The sequence below is a fragment of the Calliphora vicina genome, chromosome 3, assembly GCF_958450345.1.
Source record: "Calliphora vicina chromosome 3, idCalVici1.1, whole genome shotgun sequence".
Lineage (NCBI taxonomy): Eukaryota > Metazoa > Arthropoda > Insecta > Diptera > Calliphoridae > Calliphora > Calliphora vicina.
This window is the reverse complement of record NC_088782.1, coordinates 119,906,020-119,924,253: the sequence shown is the minus strand read 5'-3', so window position 1 is coordinate 119,924,253 and position 18,234 is coordinate 119,906,020. Positions and strand designations below refer to the sequence as shown.

Genomic DNA, 18,234 nt, shown 5'->3' with positions numbered 1-18,234 from the left:
AAGTGTCTCGTTTAGACACTATTCTATAGAAAAGTGTCTCGTTTAGACACTATTCTATAGAAAAGTGTCTCGTTTAGACACTATTCTATAGAAAAGTGTCTCGTTTAGACACTATTCTATAGAAAAGTGTCTCGTTTAGACACTCTTCTATAGAAAAGTGTCTCGTTTAGACACTATTCTATAGAAAAGTGTCTCGTTTAGACACTATTCTATAGAAAAGTGTCTCGTTTAGACACTCTTCTATAGAAAAGTGTCTCGTTTAGACACTATTCTATAGAAAAGTGTCTCGTTTAGACACTATTCTATAGAAAAGTGTCTCGTTTAGACACTATTCTATAGAAAAGTGTCTCGTTTAGACACTATTCTATAGAAAAGTGTCTCGTTTAGACACTATTCTATAGAAAAGTGTCTCGTTTAGACACTATTCTATAGAAAAGTGTCTCGTTTAGACACTATTCTATAGAAAAGTGTCTCGTTTAGACACTATTCTATAGAAAAGTGTCTCGTTTAGACACTATTCTATAGAAAAGTGTCTCGTTTAGACACTATTCTATAGAAAAGTGTCTCGTTTAGACACTATTCTATAGAAAAGTGTCTAAAGGAGACACTATTCTATAGAAAAGTGTCTCCTTTAGACACTATTCTATAGAGAAGTGTCTCCTTTAGACACTCTTCTATAGAAAAGTGTGTCCTTTAGACACTATTCTATAGAAAAGTGTGTCCTTTAGACACTATTCTATAGAAAAGTGTCTCCTTTAGACACTATTCTATAGAAAAGTGTCTCCTTTAGACACTATTCTATAGAAAAGTGTCTCCTTTAGACACTATTCTATAGAAAAGTGTCTCCTTTAGACACTATTCTATAGAAAAGTGTCTCCTTTAGACACTATTCTATAGAAAAGTGTCTCCTTTAGACACTATTCTATAGAAAAGTGTCTCCTTTAGACACTATTCTATAGAAAAGTGTCTCCTTTAGACTTTCTTCTATAGAAAAGTGTCTCCTTTAGACATTCTTCTATAGAAAAGTGTCTCCTTTAGACATTCTTCTATAGAGAAGTGTCTGCTTTAGCTACTATTCTATAAAAAAGTGTCTCCTTTAGCAACAATTCCATAGAAAAGTGTCTGCTTTAAACACTATTCTATAGAAAAGTGTCTCCTTTAGACTTCCTTCTATAGAAAAGTGTCTCCTTTAGACACTCTTCTATAGAAAACTGTCTCCTTTAGACTTTCTTCTATAGAAAAGTGTCTCCTTTAGACACTCTTCTATAGAAAAGTGTCTCCTTTAGACACTCTTCTATAGAAAAGTGTCTCCTTTAGACACTCTTCTATAGAAAAGTGTCTCCTTTAGACACTCTTCTATAGAAAAGTGTCTCCTTTAGACACTCTTCTATAGAAAAGTGTCTCCTTTAGACACTCTTCTATAGAAAAGTGTCTCCTTTAGACATTCTTCTATAGAGAAGTGTCTGCTTTAGACATTCTTCTATAGAGAAGTGTCTGCTTTAGCTATTATTCTATAAAAAAGTGTCTCCTTTAGCAACAATTCCATAGAAAAGTGTCTGCTTTAAACACTAATTAGACTATATTCTATAGGAAATTTATTTTTTACAAAAAAAAATGTTTTCTTTTTTGATTTTTTATTTAAATTTTATAAAAATGTATTTAAAATAATGTTTTCTAAATTACAAATTGGTCTTGGGTACATTAGCACTGCTGGAAAAATGATAGTCATCAGTTTGCACCATCTTCTTGTGGTCATCGTCCAAGAGATTTTCCCATTCTAAATCAAAATTTGATGTGGTTTGCATTCTCCTTAAAGAATCCGCTATATTGGCATCCAGTAGACGTTCCACCACATTGGGCTGATGCAAAAAATCGTAGTTTTCTTGTTGATTGTTATTCGATAACTGAAATTCTTTTGCATTTGTGGCAATATTATTTGTTGGTGGTGGTAGACCATGTAAGGACTGGGAGATTTCCTTATTCTTCTGTGAAAGCTGACAAAGAGAGCATTTGGGTTGTTGTGCTAGCTTAGTTTTGAGAGCATGTAGAGCGATACGATCTTGGGCGAGTAGTAAACGTTCTTGCGACAAATTGGTTTCCTTTTCGGCGATTTCATTAGATCTTTGCTGCAGCAATTGTAGTTTGTTTTGAAAGAATTGTTCGGCCATTTTGGCTTTTTGCTGAGACTCTTGGGCTACTCTCTCAGCCATGCGGTAGGATAATAGTTCTTGATGTAACTCTTCTTCTCGCACATTTATAACATGTTCTTTATCATTTAGATCACGTTTTTGCTGCTCCAATTGCCTTTGCATTTTGTAAAAACGTTCTCTCTCCAAATCGGCTTTGCGTGCTGCATCTTGGGCCACCTGCATGGCGGCCTCCACTTCCATTCTTTCTTTTTGCACATCAGTATTGTTTTGTAAACGTTTTTCCAATTCAAATTTTGATTTTTCCACCTGCAGTTGAGCTCTTTCCTCTTGTAATTGCACTTGCAGTTTTTGAGTCTCTAAAAGTTGCTGCTCTTTTAAGTCCTTAATTCTCTCTTCATCTCTAAGCATTTGTTCGCGGAAAAATTCCTTCTCTTTATTGAAAGCCATTTTCTCTGCATCTATACTGGCAAGTTTTTGTCTCAATTGCCAATTTTCTTCGGCCGTATCTTTCGACATTTTCGACATTTGCAATTCCAAAGTGCTAACCAATTCCATAAGTCTTTGCTTTTCCAAATCATTAAATTCTTCGGTAATTCTAAGCCTTCTCTCACAATCCTCTATTCTTTTTTCACGCTGTTCCAAGGTTTTCTCACGTTCTAGTTGTAATACCTCGATTTTGTTTTGCATATTTTCTTTGAGTTCATTGAGGCCTCCCGTTAAATCACTTAGATTATTGGAGGCCACTTTAAGACAATCTAAGTAGGAGCCATTTTCTTGTACGGCCGCAAATTCCAACATTTTCGCCTGTCTAATGTTGTCCAGCATGCGTCTGTGTTCCTCTTTAAGCATTTCCAAATCTTCTTCCTGATTTTTACGCAATTTGCGTAGATCATCCTCATGATCCTGTTTTAGGTTGGAAAGTTCATCTTCATAGTTCTTTTTAAGGGAGGCTTTCTCTTGTTCTAGAACTTCAATTTTAGTTTGAAAAAAGGTTTGTAAGTCTTCTATCTCGGATTTCAAACGTTTTTCTATATTGGTCAAATGTTGCTCGAGAACTTCAATTTGTTTTCTGCGAAAGTAGAGGAAGTTAGAATAGAAATATGGGTGAATTAAACATTTAAACAAACTTGACTGTAAGACCTTTCAAGAAGCTAATTTCTCTGGAAACTCGATTCTATAGAAAAGAGTCTCGTTATAGGCCCTATTCTATAGAATAGAGTTTCGTTTTATACACTTTTCAACCAACTTACTTGTACGATCTTTCTAAAAGCTCTATTTCCCTTTCATAGTTGCTTTTTGTATTGGCTATCAACTCTTCCAAGCGCAAGTTTTCCAGTTCCAAACGTTTGTTGTCAGATTCAAACTGTATTAAATCCAAGGCTAACTGTTTGTCTTTCTCCAAGTCTCTGTGAAGAGTTTCTTCGTTTTCCTCTTCATCCTCTTTAAGAACTGTTTTAGCTGCCACTTTACTTTCCACAAATTCCGAATCTGTTATAGTTTGTGTCAAAGGAGGTTGACTCATTAACAAATGCAGGTGATTACTAATGCGCTGCTGTTGATGTTTGATTAAATCCTCTAATTGCTGATGTCTTTGCATTTGCTGATGAAAGAGAGCCTGAAACTGTCTTTCCTGTTGCTGCAATAGTGAATCCTGTTTCTGTTGCATGTCCATTAAGACTCTTTCCTGTTGCTTCATTTGCGTGGCCATTGTTAGCTGTTGTTCTTGATATTTTAAGGCGGAGAAGCTTTGTTTGGCCTCCAAGTTTAAGGTGTTCATTAGCATTATATTTTGGGTGGCAGAGTCTAACATAAAGTTGTCAGTGGCCTGGGGTAGAACTTCCTTAGAATCTTCTTTTTCCTGGTGTTGATTTTCCGTTTGGAAATCCTCTTGGTTATCATTATTGTCGGGCAGTTTTAAAATTTCCGTTGTTTCCTTAGAAGAAACCTTAGTTATTTTGATAGTTTTGGGGGTTTCTGCTCTCACTTCCGTTTTATTAGTTTCTGTATCCTGTTCTTTGGCCAAACCCAACCAATCAGCTGTTGTTCCCCTTTTTTGGGGTTTAGGTGATGATATTCTTGAGGAGGGCTTAGAAGTTTCTTTATCTTTGCTAAACAATCCTAAAGGATCTGGATTTTGTATACTAGACATATTAGAGGTTCTTCGGCCTTGAGAAGTTTTGGGTCTGGCAGCTTGAGTTTGAAAAATATTTGAGTTACTATCAGTTGTGGTCTCAGTAGATTGTCTCGATATTGAGGGTTTATGGGCGGTAGAGCCTGCAGAAGTTTGTGGCCGTTTTGTTTCCAAAGGTGCTAATAAATCATCAAATAAATTTTGTGATTTTGTTGAAGCTTTGGGTTTTCTGGGATCAAATCCCAAATCATCATCGTCTTCGGGTTCCTCACGTATACGTGTGGCAGAGGAAGTTTTTAAGCCGGCTGTATTGGATTTTCGTGGGGCTACTGTCTTGCTCTCAGTTTTCTCTTCTAGGCCAAATAGATCTTCCATGGGATCCGAAATTTTAGAGGATTTTGTTTTGGATTTTTTTGTATTAAAGAAACTGTCAAAATCATCACCATTGTCATCCATTTTTCTTTCAGAAAAAGCTTTTAATTGGTAGGTAGCGTTGTTTTCAGTATTTACAATTTTAGTTTGATATAGCTTTCAAACAAAACTATAAATATTTTTTTAATAAATCCGATAACTAGTTAGCTTAAGATTTTCTATAGAATTCTTAAGCTAGCCATAGATTTTCTGTAAAAATCTTATGCTAGCTTCAGATTTTGTATAAAAATCTTAAGCTAGGTTTAGATTTTTAGTATAAATCATATGCTAGCATAGGATTTTTACTAGCTTTATAGTAAATTTGAAGCTAGCTTAGGATTTTTATAGAAAATCTGATGTTAGTATAGGATTTTTACTGAAAATCTAAATCTAGCTTAGGATTTTGAAGAAATTCTGAAGCTAGCATAGGATTTTTTTTAAAAAAAATTCTAAGATAAAATATTTTCCATAAAAATCCTAAGATAGCTTCAGATTTTGCACAAAAATCCTATGCTATCTTCAGATTTAGTACAAAAATCCTATGCTGGCTTCAGATTTTGTAGAAAAATCCTATGCTGGCTTCAGAATTTCTTTAAAAATCCTAAGCTAAATTTAGATTTTCAGTAAAAATTCTATGCTAGAATAAGATTTTATATAAAAATTTTAAGCTAGCTTCAGATTTTCTATAAAAGTCCTATGTTAGCTTTAGATTTTCTATAAAAATCCTTAGCTAGCTTCCGATTTTCTATAGTAAGCATAAGATAGCTTCAGATTTTCTATAGAAATTCTTGAAGATAGCATAGGGTTTTCAGTAAAAATTCTATGCTAGTATAAGATTTTCTATAAAAATTCTAAGATTTCTATAGAAATCTTAAGCTAGCTTCAGATTTTCTGTAAAAACAAATGCTAGCTTCTATAAAAAACCCAATGCTAGCTTCAGATTTTGTATAAAAATCCTATGCTAACTTCAAGTTTTCAATAAAAATCCTATGCTAGCTTCAGATTTTCTATAATAGTAAAAACCCAAGCTAGCGTCAGATTTTCTACAAAAATCTTATGCTAGCTTCAGATTTTCTACAAAAATCCTATGCTAGCTTCAGATTTTCTATAAAAATCACAAGCTAGCTTCAGATTTTCTATAAAAATCCTATGCTAGCTTCTTATTTTCTATAAAAACTATGCTAGCTTCAGATTTTGTATAAAAATCCTATGCTAGCTTCAGATTTTCTATAAAAATCCCAAGCTGGCTTAAGATTTTTTATAAAAATCCAATGCTAGCTTCAGATTTTCTACAAAAATCCTATGCTAGCTTCAGATTTTCTACAAAAATCCTATGCTAGCTTCAGATTTTTTATAAAAATCTGAAACTAGCTTCTGATTTTATATAAAAATCCTAAGCTAACTTCAGATTTTCTATAAAACTCCTATCCTAGCTTTAGATATTCTTAAAAAAATCCTAAGCTAGCTTCGTATTTTCTATAAAAATCGTATGCTAGCTTCAAATTTTCTATAGAACTCCTAAGCTGGCTTCAGATTTTGTGTAGAAATCGTAAGCTAGCTTGATTTTCTATAAAAATCCTATGCTAGCTTCAGATTTTCTATAAAAATCCTAAGCTAACTTAAAATTTTCTATAAAAATCCAATGCTAGCTTCAGATTTTCTATAAAAATTCTAAGATAGCTTCACAGTTTCTATAAAAATCCTATGCTAGCTTCACATTTTAACGAAAGTCATTCCTATAGAATTTTAAGCACTATTATTTCACTTTTTTGTAATATTTTTGTTTGTTTTTGTTGCGATATGGTATAATTATTTACCAAAGATTTTTTGATGTTTTTATTTTGTTTGAGAACTCGATAATTCTAAGGTTTTAGTTGATTTTTTGAAATAATTGTTTAAATTTTGTTAAATAAAATTATTTATTCACTTTATCACTTTAATTTTTTATTAAAAACTATTTATTTTAATAAAAATATTAAAAATTTACTTGTTCTTCCCTAAAATACCTTAAAAAACTGTATACAAATATAAAACACTTTTAGTCTACGTTGCCCCTGGCAACCCGCTGCACAAAATAGTTTCACAAGCTCATAAACATTTAAAATAGTAAGTAAATAAAATGTGTAACATAAAAAATGATATTATTAAAATTATCCCAACATATTCGACAGAATTCCCGAAATAAAAAAAATTTAAAAAATAAAGGTTTTGCTAATTTTAACGGTTCATGATATGAGCTGAGCAGTCTATCAATCCGGCATCTCTTTCAGACTGTCACAAATATAACATATCTGTTCTCACAGCTGTTCTAACCTCAATTTAATAACCAACAGCTGATCAGCTGTTTTGATAAAATATAAACATTGGTTTTTTTTTCTTGCAGAAAAGTTACAAAACTCCATGAATTTTGTATAATTAATAAAATTTACTAAATTAAATTAAAACAAAATGTTTAAATTCTATAGACAATTAAGCACAACATGTTTAAAGACTTTTAAATCACCAAACAAATTAAGAAGCTATAGCACACAGCCACCGCGAGGCAATCCCTTTGCAGAGGCAGCCCAAAAGAAAAATTTAAAATCTACTTTGTACTATGTCACAGCCGGAGGAGTATTAATAGTGGGTTTAAGTTATGCAGCAGTGCCGCTATATCGTATGTTTTGTCAGGTGAGTTAGAGAAGAAAATTTAATCAATATTTCTGTTAAAATTTTTATAATTTTCAGGCCTATAGCTACGGTGGCACTACAAGTCAAGGTCATGATGGCGAAAAGGTGGAGACCATGTTGAAAATTGAGGATCGTATTATACGAGTACGCTTCAATGCCGATTTGGCTGCCTCTATGCGTTGGAATTTCAAGCCTCAACAATATGAAATTAAAGTGGCTCCTGGTGAGACCGCCTTGGCTTTTTATACAGCCAAAAATCCTACAGATTTGCCGGTAATAGGCATTAGCACCTATAATGTTATACCTTTTGAGGCGGGCGCTTATTTCAATAAGATACAATGTTTTTGTTTTGAGGAGCAGCAATTAAATCCACATGAAGAGGTTTTTATTTTAAATAGAAAATAGAAAAAAACTTACCTTTTATAATTGCTTTTGTTGTTTAATTTACAGGTGGATATGCCGGTGTTCTTTTATATTGATCCGGAGTATGTTAAGGATCCTAAACTGGAAAATGTGGACACTATTACACTATCGTACACTTTCTTTGAGGCCAAAGATGGTTTAAAACTTAATTTCCCAGCTTATGCAAAGCCTCATAATGCATAAAATGCTGATTGTTTATTAGACGATTTTTTGTAAATAAAATTATTTAAAGAAAGTTTAGAGCAGTTTTTAAACGTTTTGTAAGGAAGGATTATAAACAGTAGGAATGGAAAGCAGACTACATTCCAGGGTTGTCTGGCACTGTTTATTCATTTCAAACACTTTCATTGAGATTAAAGATGAAACTTATTACCTCGCCTTATGCAAAACATCAGTATGTCTTATTACACATTTTTGTAAATAAAATTATTTAAAGATATAACTACTAGAGCACTTTTTAAACGATATTAAATAATTTATAACACTTGGGGTTAGAATGTTGAGAATTTTCAACATACCACAGTCCCAACAATTCCCGGCACTATTTTTACGTTACAAATAATCAATTTATGCGGCAAATCTTTGGACAATTTTTGTATAAACTTTTAATTTAAACAATTAGCTTTAACTAAATGTTACTTAAATGTTAGAAGCACTTGTTATTAACATAATTACTGCAAAATAGCAAGACTTTCATATGGATTTTCCTTAAAGAAGTTGTCAATTATCAGTTCACTAAATAAATGACTTTATTTGCTTTCTAATGGGATTTTAAGAGTTATTTTTTCAAGAAATATATTAAAGAACTTGTGTTTTCTAGAATTATCTCTATGTTTATCTTATTTATTGTTTTATTTAACTATTAGTAACCATTTTTTGTAGTCATAAATTATTGCAAAGTGGTATGACTTTATTTTAACATTTATTTATAAAACACTTTAAACAACGAATTATTAACAAGCTATTAACACTTGTCTTAACGATTTTTCATTTACTATTAAATATTTTCTTAATAAACGCGAATTCTAAGCTTTTTTCACAAATTTTTTCACTTTTTCACCAAAAACCAAACCGCCATTCTTACGATGATAATGCAAACTAAATTATTGCAGTAATCTTCAAACTGTAAAGTTTAAGAAGAGCTTAAAAATTAGCAATGTTTACATTTATTTACTAACACAAACATAAATAAACTGTTAAATCAAATTCTCGGCATTTTCACAACAACAACAAAAGAACTAATGACATTTTGATTTCCGTTAATAAATAATTAGTTTTCTTTGTTAATATCGTTATTTTTAGTAAAGTTAACTAAGTAAATTACTAAAGTGATAATTATCAGGGTTATAGAGAAATAGTTTTGACTAGAAAAAACTCAAATCAAAAAATTATTTAAAAAAATCAGACAAACGAGAGTTGTTTTTGCAGAATTGCAAACCTTGATGTGTTTCCTATTTATCCCCAAAGTATTTTCCCAGCACCTCTGATATTTTGACTAGTTTTTTACACTTTGCTATTTAGAATGACAAATTTAAAAAAACTTTGAGAATTTCATTGAGTTTTGTTAATAAATAAAGATTTTATTACATACCTATTTATTGAATTTCTCAAATTAAAATTTGTTTCAAAATTTTAATTTTTATCCTAAAAATAACAAAAAATTTAAAAAAAAAATATTATTTCGAAACTTAAATAAATTTCAGTTTTTCTAAAATTTTTTTAAAATTTTGTGAAATATTAGTTGCAGTTTTTATTTTTAGATTTTGTAACTTATTTTTTTAACGATTTTTCAAATTGTACCGTTAAATCATTAAAGTTTGATTAAATTAATTATTTTAGTTTGAGAGTTCTTGCTTTAACTATTTCTAGTTCGTTTTTTTAATGTGGCATCTCTTTTATAATACGTGTACTTACAATTTTATATATTTTTTAGCCTATTTATTTCAATTTATTTATTATACATTATCACTTATTAATTTTAAATTAAATAATGATTTATTAACACGAATTTTGTGTTGTTTATGTTTTAAAACACACAATTCATTATTTCTTTATCAATAGTTTGAGAGTTACTGCTTTTTAATGCTTTGCACTAAAAATGCCGCTCACTACATCTGGCATCTCCTTAATTTTCTCTATTTTTCTTTATCTCTCTTTTTGTTGTTCTTGTTCTACTTCTTGAATGAGATGAAATGTTTATATTAAAAAATTAAATTTCAGTTTTGTTTACATTATATTGTGGGCATTGTTGTTGTATTCTTTGTTTTTTTGGATGGTGATAACAAACTGTCATGTTGCAAACACATTAATGAATGAATAAAAAACAACAACAAAAAACACAAAGCCCTAAAAGAAAAGTCAAACCAAAATACATAAACAACAAGAACAACTACACACATTAAAGCATCAGCTAAAAACATTTGAATATGAAACCAGAAAAACATGATAATTAAGCTAATAATAAAAAAACTGATTGTATACACACAATACCATCAAACAACTACATAAATTAAATTTAATAAAAACAAATAAATGATCCACTGGTCACTGAGCAGAGCAGAGCAGCAACGAATAACCGAGAAATATAGAATAGAATAAAAAAGAATTGTCAAGAATTAAAAAAGAAAAACGAAATCATACACCAGTGCATCCGGTTAGAGTGAAGAAGTGTTTTTCCACACTTGTCTTGAGTTCGATTTTTGATTTTTTTTCTTTTTTGGAATTTTGTATGCAGTAAGAAAAATAATGAAAATTTTGTGGTTTTTATTAATATCGAGTTCAGTGCTGTGGGCATATGGCCAAGATGAATCACCCGCGGAAACAACTTTGGAAGATTTACAAAAATCTCTGCCGGTTGACTTGAAAAATGAAGAGCCCACGGTAATGGTGGCTTTGATGGTGCGTAATAAGGCCCATGTATTGCCTTTGTTCTTGAGCTATTTGGAAAGACAGGATTATCCCAAAAAGCGTATGTCCCTATGGTGAGTTTTTCTTAATCTACAAAATAAAGATTTTTTTTAATTAATTCTGTTTATTCTATAGGATTCAATCTGATTTTAATACAGATGACAGTTTACATATTCTAACCGAATGGCTGTTAAATGTGGAGCCTTTGTATCATAGTGTTCACAAAGTTTTGGATGCCAGCACGCAACGTCATCAAAATGAAAGTTCGCCTTTTGATTGGCCGCGTGCACGCTTTGACCATCTTATCAGTCTTAAAGAGCAGGCTATGCGCGATGCTAAACAAATCTGGGCCGACTACATATTTGTAAGCAACCACTTAAATTCTTATCTTTAAACTATTACTCTTTCTTGCTCATATTTAATTATCATACTGGCTTCTTAAAAATTAATTAATAGATTAAAATGTGACCTTTTTTCTTTCAACAAAAAAATAAACTTCTCTTAATCTTTATGTTTTTTCTTTGTCTTCTCCCCTCTTAGTATCTTGATGCTGATGTTTTGCTTACCGAAGCCCATACACTAACACATTTGGTGGAGCTTCGCTTGCCCATAGTGGCCCCCATGCTGCTTTCTGAAGGCTTATACTCCAATTTCTGGTGTGGCATGTCCTCGGATTACTATTATCTGCGCACAGATTTATACCAGGACATTTACAATGTCAATCGTGAGGGCATTTTCCAAGTACCCATGGTTCACAGTGCCGTTTTAGTTAGTTTGACCTATAAAGGCTCCAACTATCTAACCTTCGATCGTGATCAGTTCCTGGCTCAACAAGAAAACGACTTGGAGTACATGGCTACTTTGGGTCCTCAGTGCCGTCTATATGATGGTCCAGTTGATGATATTATTGTGTTTGCTATTTCGGCCAATTGTTCTCAGATTCCTTTGTTTATTACCAATGAAATACCTTTTGGTTATATTTTACAACCCTTGGAACCAAGCGATAATGTGTCACAGGATTATAAGCAGTTGACTAATATTCAGGCGAATATTATACACGATTTGGGTGGAATTATTGAGGTTAAGGAGTACTTCAAGAAATTCGAGAGGGAAGAAAAGAAGTGAGTATGAAACTAATTTGTGGTTTGAATGTGTTTTTAAATGGGGGGAGCTTTTATAAGGAGGAGCTTTTAAATCATTTTATAAACAGATTTTTTAAAAAGGATATTAAAAAAGAAAATGTTTTGAAAAGCTTTTTTATAGAAAAAGCTTTTTGCTAAAAGTTTGTTAAAAAATCCTTTAAAAATGTTTTTTTTTTTCGGGAACAAGCTTTTTATTAGAAAACTTCTTTGAAAAATCGTTTTGTTGTAAGAACTGTAAAAAGCTTTTTATTAAAAAACTTCTTTCAAAAAGTTTTTTGTTAAAAAATTTTGGTAAAGCTTTTTTTTTTGTTGAAAACTTATTCAATAATTTTTTAATAAAAAAAAATTATTTGAAAAGCTTTTTGCAAAAAAAGAACTTTCTGCTAAAAAAAATAATTTTGTTAAAAAATTCCTAAAAAAGTATTTTTTTGGAATAAGCTTTTTATTAGAAATCTTCTTTGAAAAAGCCTTTTATTGTAAAAAATGGTCGAAAAAGCTTTTTGTTAAAAAAATGTTGTTAAAGCTCTTTTGTTAAACACTTTTTCATTTTATAAAAAGATTTTTAATAAAAAAAAATTATTTTGAAAAGCTTTTTGAAAAAAAAACTTTAAAAAAATTATTTTGTTAAAAAATTCCTAAAAAAACGTAATTTTTGGAATAAGAATAAAACTTCTTTGAAAAAACCTTTTATTGTAAAAAGCTTTTTATTATAAATTTTCTTAAAAAGCTTTTTGTTAAAAAAATTTGGTAATACCTTTTTTGTTGGAAAAGCTTTTTGTTGAAAAATGTTTTTCAGCTATTTTTCATCAAAAAGCTTTTTGTTTAAAATAAATTTTGTAAATTACAAAAAGCTTTTCGAATAAATACTACGATTGCAGCTCAACTCAGACTACTTAAAGACCCACGATTGAAGCTCAACTTAAACTTCGATTGAAGCTTAACTTAGACTACGATTGAAGCTTAACTCAGACTACTTAAAGACCCACGATGGAAGCTTAACTTAGACTAGGATTGAAGCTTAACTCAGACTACTTAAAGACCCACGATGGAAGCTTAACTTAGACTAGGATTGAAGCTTAACTCTGACTACTTAAAGACCCACGATTGAAGCTTAACTTAGACTAGGATTGAAGCTTAACTCAGACTACTTAAAGACCCACGATTGAAGCTTAACTTAGACTAGGATTGAAGCTTAACTCAGACTACTTAAAGACCCACGATTGAAGGTTAACTTACATTACGATTGAAGCTCAACTTAGACTACGATTGAAGCTTGTCTATGTTGATATACGATTTGAACTTATCCAATTTTTAATACATTTTTCTAACCTGTATTCTTATCTTCTTCTTCTAGACAAAAACTTTCCTTAGATCACATTTACATGATCAATTTGGAACGTCGTCCCGAACGTCGCGAAAAAATGGAAAGTCTTTTCAAGGTTTTGGCTTTAGATGTGGAATATTTTCCAGCGGTAGATGGACAGTAAGTTTTAGATAAAAAATTCGTTATAAAGTATTTTGCTAAAATCATTCTAACTCTATAGAAAACTAAACCATGATTTGTTAAAAGAGATGGGTGTTAAGTTCTTGCCCGGCTATGAGGATCCCTATCATCATCGTCAAATGACTATGGGTGAAATTGGCTGTTTCCTAAGTCACTATAAGATATGGGAGAAAATAGTGGAGAATCAACAGGAACAGGTATTGATATTGGAAGATGATATAAGATTTGAGCCTTATTTCAAGGAGAAAGCCATAGATGTAATGGAGCAGATACGCAATGTTATAGAATATGATTTGGTGTAAGTTTAATTAAAGAAATTTTGTTGTAAAGAAATTCATTTATTGATTTATGTTTCCCTTAATTTAGCTACTTTGGCCGCAAACGCTTAAAGGAAGAATCTGAACCCTGGGTGGCCAATACAGAAAACTTGGTGCATGTGGGCTATTCCTATTGGACTTTGGGTTATGTTATCTCCTTAAAGGGTGCCCAAAAGCTATTGGCTGCCAAACCTTTGGAGAATCTTATACCTGTCGATGAATTCTTGCCGGTCATGTTCAACAGACATCCCAACAAAACCTGGGCTAATGCTTTTCCACAACGTGACTTATTGGCCTTTAGTGCCAGTCCTTTGCTGCTCTATCCCACCCACTATACCGGTGATTATGGCTATATTTCGGATACTGAAGATTCAGTGGAAATAAATCCAACTGCTGCTAGTGGACAACAGGCTCAATTGAAAAGCGATCGTGAAAAGGAATATTTCAGAGAACCTCGTTTAGATTCACCGCCCATGGAATTGAAAGATCCTCAATTTGAGGCAGCTGCTAATGTTAAAACTCATGAAGAATTGTAGTTTTGTTAAAAATTGTATTAGCTGAAACCAAAAATTTGCCTACATTTTTTTTAATTGTCTCTCTGTGTAGTTAATAAGTTTAACAAAACAAAAAAGAAGAAGGAGTTATTGCATCTAAAGCAATAGATACTCTGCTCATTTTAAATGTGCCTTAGTAGTTTGTAGTTACTAAAAAAACATTCTTAACGTTCTTAACATTTATTTTTTTTTATACATTCATACATTTATTATATGTAATCCTTTTATTCTATTTGTTTTAAATAGTGTCTGCCATATTTTATTTAATTATGTAATTATACATATAAGAATCTCATTTGTCATTACGAAAACAAAGTGTTTATTAAAAAATTTGATTTTAATTACTTTAAAACACCAAAATCATAAAAACAAAACAAACAAAAAATATACTCAAGCATTTATACAAACCAAAAACAACAGCTAAAACTTATTCTTGGAGTAATGGTGGTACTGGGTAGTATCATATCAGCATCAGGCGGCTCGCAAGATGATATTGCAAATCGAAACTGAAACAAACTCAATTGGAAAGTCCTGGAGCGAAGAGAAGCTGATAGCACAGGTAAGATCACAATGGAAAAACCTGACCCTGGTCCTTTGAACCATAGGAATCAGTATAGGTATAGTGTTACTAGTTTTTGGTATTTAAATTAAATGATTTATTTACTTTTAATAATTTAATATGACTATTTATTACCTTTACCGGTTTAACTAGAAAATAATACTGTTTAATTAGAAATGTGACTAAACAGATTTTGTTAACCACAATTAACACGTGCTGGGAATTATTGTGGTCATTAAATGTACTGTCATCAAAAATACGATGATAAGCATGATGTTTCTGTTCAGTTGTATTTTTATTTAAGTTTAAATTGTTTGTCGTTATTATTTAATAACTGCCTGTTCTGTTTTGTATGAAAAACACTCAGTTTTTTAAATCCTTTCGAATAGTTTTCATACAAATTTGTTCGAATCATTTTTCTTTCGACATCGTGAAACAGGCCTTAAGTTTTTTTTTTTAAATCAATTGATAACCGTTAACGTTTTTGTCAAATCACTTGTTTTGCTTTGTGGGTTTGTAGATCGAAAATGTCTCAAATAAATTATTTGAAGTTATTTTGAAGTTCGGCCGCTTTGCATCCACATTACACTTTTACCACAATCCTTATAAATATAAAGGTAGTTTTAAAGTCGTCTTGCAAACTGTATCTTGATTGAAATACATACTTTTTCCAAAAGATCTAAGCTAACGTTTGGATTTATTTAATGCATATAAATATCAAATATACTTTCAATAAGTACTCTATTGTAAATTAGCAAAATTGGTACGGAAGTCACATAAAATAAACAATAAATCTACGCAAAATTGATATTTGCACAAAAATTGCTAATTTCACATAAAATCATAAAAATTAAATATAAAAATATTAAAATTAATTTCAGAAAATAAAACATTTTGTTGAAAAAATTGTAGAAATTTTTTTTTTTTAAATTTTAAAAAATTCAAAATTTTTTTTTAATAAAAATTTTAAATTCTTAGTTAAAAAATTTTATAGCAAAAAATTTTTTTGTGATAAAATTGGTGAAATTTGGAGAAAAAATTTGTCTTTTTTATGTATGTACTATGTCGGTGAAAAGGTCTTTGAAATACATATATTGACTATATTGTCTATATTAATGACTTAGTAATCCAGGTTTTTTCCTTATTCTCAGCCATTGATGGGCCGATTTTCTCGATTTTAATTAGCCACCGAACCGAACATGTATGTATGTTAATTGGGGACTACGGAAATGAACCAAAATGTTGGTGAAAAACAATTTTAGTACGAAAAATTTAAAAAAAAAAATTTAGTGAAAAATATTTTTCGGCTATATTCAAATTATACTTCAAAATAAAAATTTTAAATATTTTTAGATAAACAAAATTTATTTTTTTTGCAGTTTTTCATTTTTTGTATAAAAAAAATTTTTCGAATTGTTTTTTTTTTTAAATTTTAAAATTTTTTTTTTTAAATTTTAAAAATTTTTCAATTTTTTTTTTTCAATTTTTTTTAATATTTAGCGATAAAAACTTTTGGTGAAAAAAAAAATCGTGTTAAAATATATTTTTCCGATTTTGATGCATTGTAGGTCAAACATACTATGGTTTTATATACCTCATTGCAAAGGTCTTAGTAATCCAGATATATGTATGTAGGTGAAAAATAGGTCAAAAATCGAGGTTGTCCTGGTTTTTTCCTCATATCTCAACCATTTGTGGACCGATTTTGCTGATTTTAAATAGCAAACTTCTCGAAAGCATGTCTCACAGAATTATTGAAGATTTGGATACCGAAGATATCATGGCTTAATCGACTCCGCTTTCTATAAGGATCCAGAATATTAAGTTGGACTTACAATGGGTCAAAATCGGAAAAATATTTTTTAACCCGATTTTTTTTAAAAAAAATTAAAAAACAAAAAATTTTTTTTTTAAATTTTAAAAACAATTCGAAATTTTTTTTTCCAAAAAATTAAAAAAAATATAATTTTGTTTATCTAAAAATATTTAAAATTTTTATTTTGAAGTATAATTTGGTGAAGGGTATATAAGATTCGGCACAGCCGAATATAGCTCTCTTAATTGTTTTTTTAAATTGTGTTTCAAAATTTTTTTTTTTATTAATTTTTATAATTTTGCCATTAAATAATTTAAGTTTTATGGTGAAAAAAATGTTTGATGAAAAATTTTTGTGAAAAAAAAATTTAGTTGAAAAATAATTTTTAATGAAAAAAATGTTTAAAAAAAATTTATGGGCCAATTTTCTCCAAATTAAAAAAAAAATCAAATTTAAAAAATAACATAAAAAGTAGCAAATACTCAATAAACGATTTTAAAAATCGAATCTTTCACAAAAAAAATCGCTAGTATCTAAAAAATCGCCAAATTTAATAAAGTTCGAAAAAATGTCAATTTTACAAAAGTTTATAAAAAGTTTCTCTAACAAAACGACAAACTCCAACAAAAAAAAAATATACATTGTCATTAAATAACTAAACCACATAAAAACACAAGTTTCAAAAACAAAATTGGTTTTTTTGATTTTATTAAAATTAAAAAATCGCTAAATAAAAAATCCTAATTTCAAATATTAAAAAAAATAAAAATTTTACAATTAGTAGAAAATTATACAATTCCATAAATAATCCCCTAAAAATAAATAAAAAACATTTATTTAAAAAAATCTCAAAATTTTTTAAAAATAACTTTTTTAAAAACTGCTAAGAAAAAAAAAATAAAATTTTCTCAAAATATCGTTTGTATAAAAAAGAAATCGAATTTATAAAAAACGCCAAAATAGTAATTTAAAAAATCGCCAAATAATTTAAATATAAAATTCCACAAAAAAAAAACACAAATTTTATAAAAACAAAAAACCGCAATTTTGACGCATTTCGTAAAAAAACGCAAATATTAAAATGTCAATAAAATCGCTAATATTGAGAAATAGTAATTAAAAAATCGAAATATTTAAAAAAAATCAAAAAAACGGCAAATTGCTCACTAAACCACGAAAACCCGTCAACTTTATAAAAGTGCCAAAAATAAAAACACTAATGCCAAAAAGAAGAAAAAAAACGGAAATTTAAAAAAAATGTAATCTTCAAATTCGCAAAAATCGCTTATTTCAAACATAAAAAAACAAGTAAGAGAGCTATATTCTGCTGTGCCGAATCTTGTATACCCTTCACCAAATTATACATCAAAATAAAAATTTTGAAATATTTTTAGGTAAAGAAAAAATTAAAAATTATATTATTCCAAAGTTGTTTTTCTTCATTTTTTGAAAAAAAAAATTTTGGAATTGTTTTTTTCTAAATTTAAAAAAAATATATAAATTTGAAATATTTTTTAAGTAAACAAAATTATTAATTATATTTTTTTATTCCAAAGTAGTTTTTTTCATTTTTTGAAAAAAAATGTTTCGATTTTTTTTTTTAAATTTAAAAAAAAATCAAAATATAAATTTGAAATATTTTTAGGTAAA

General features: G+C 29.5%; 3 protein-coding genes across 3 annotated transcripts; 2 read left to right on the top strand and 1 right to left on the bottom strand.

Moving 5' to 3' along the window:
- Window positions 1-1,679: 1,679 nt before the first annotated feature.
- Window positions 1,680-4,737, bottom strand: twy (twitchy). Its single transcript, XM_065506073.1, has 2 exons — window positions 3,401-4,737; window positions 1,680-3,219 (listed from the first exon to the last, which is right to left on the bottom strand). Exons 1-2 carry the CDS (start codon window positions 4,735-4,737, stop codon window positions 1,680-1,682), a joined length of 2,877 nt encoding a protein of 958 aa, XP_065362145.1.
- Window positions 4,738-7,125: 2,388 nt separating this feature from the next.
- On the top strand, window positions 7,126-8,023 carry LOC135954036 (cytochrome c oxidase assembly protein COX11, mitochondrial). The gene is made up of 3 exons (XM_065504083.1): window positions 7,126-7,362; window positions 7,420-7,743; window positions 7,813-8,023. The coding sequence occupies exons 1-3, from the start codon at window positions 7,141-7,143 to the stop codon at window positions 7,966-7,968; spliced, it is 702 nt and encodes a 233-aa protein (XP_065360155.1). The 5' UTR covers window positions 7,126-7,140; the 3' UTR covers window positions 7,969-8,023.
- A 2,214-nt stretch (window positions 8,024-10,237) lies between these two features.
- On the top strand, window positions 10,238-14,626 carry LOC135953639 (glycosyltransferase 25 family member). The gene is made up of 6 exons (XM_065503599.1): window positions 10,238-10,766; window positions 10,828-11,056; window positions 11,233-11,813; window positions 13,189-13,317; window positions 13,379-13,636; window positions 13,705-14,626. Exons 1-6 carry the CDS (start codon window positions 10,531-10,533, stop codon window positions 14,189-14,191), a joined length of 1,920 nt encoding a protein of 639 aa, XP_065359671.1. The 5' UTR covers window positions 10,238-10,530; the 3' UTR covers window positions 14,192-14,626.
- Window positions 14,627-18,234: the final 3,608 nt, after the last annotated feature.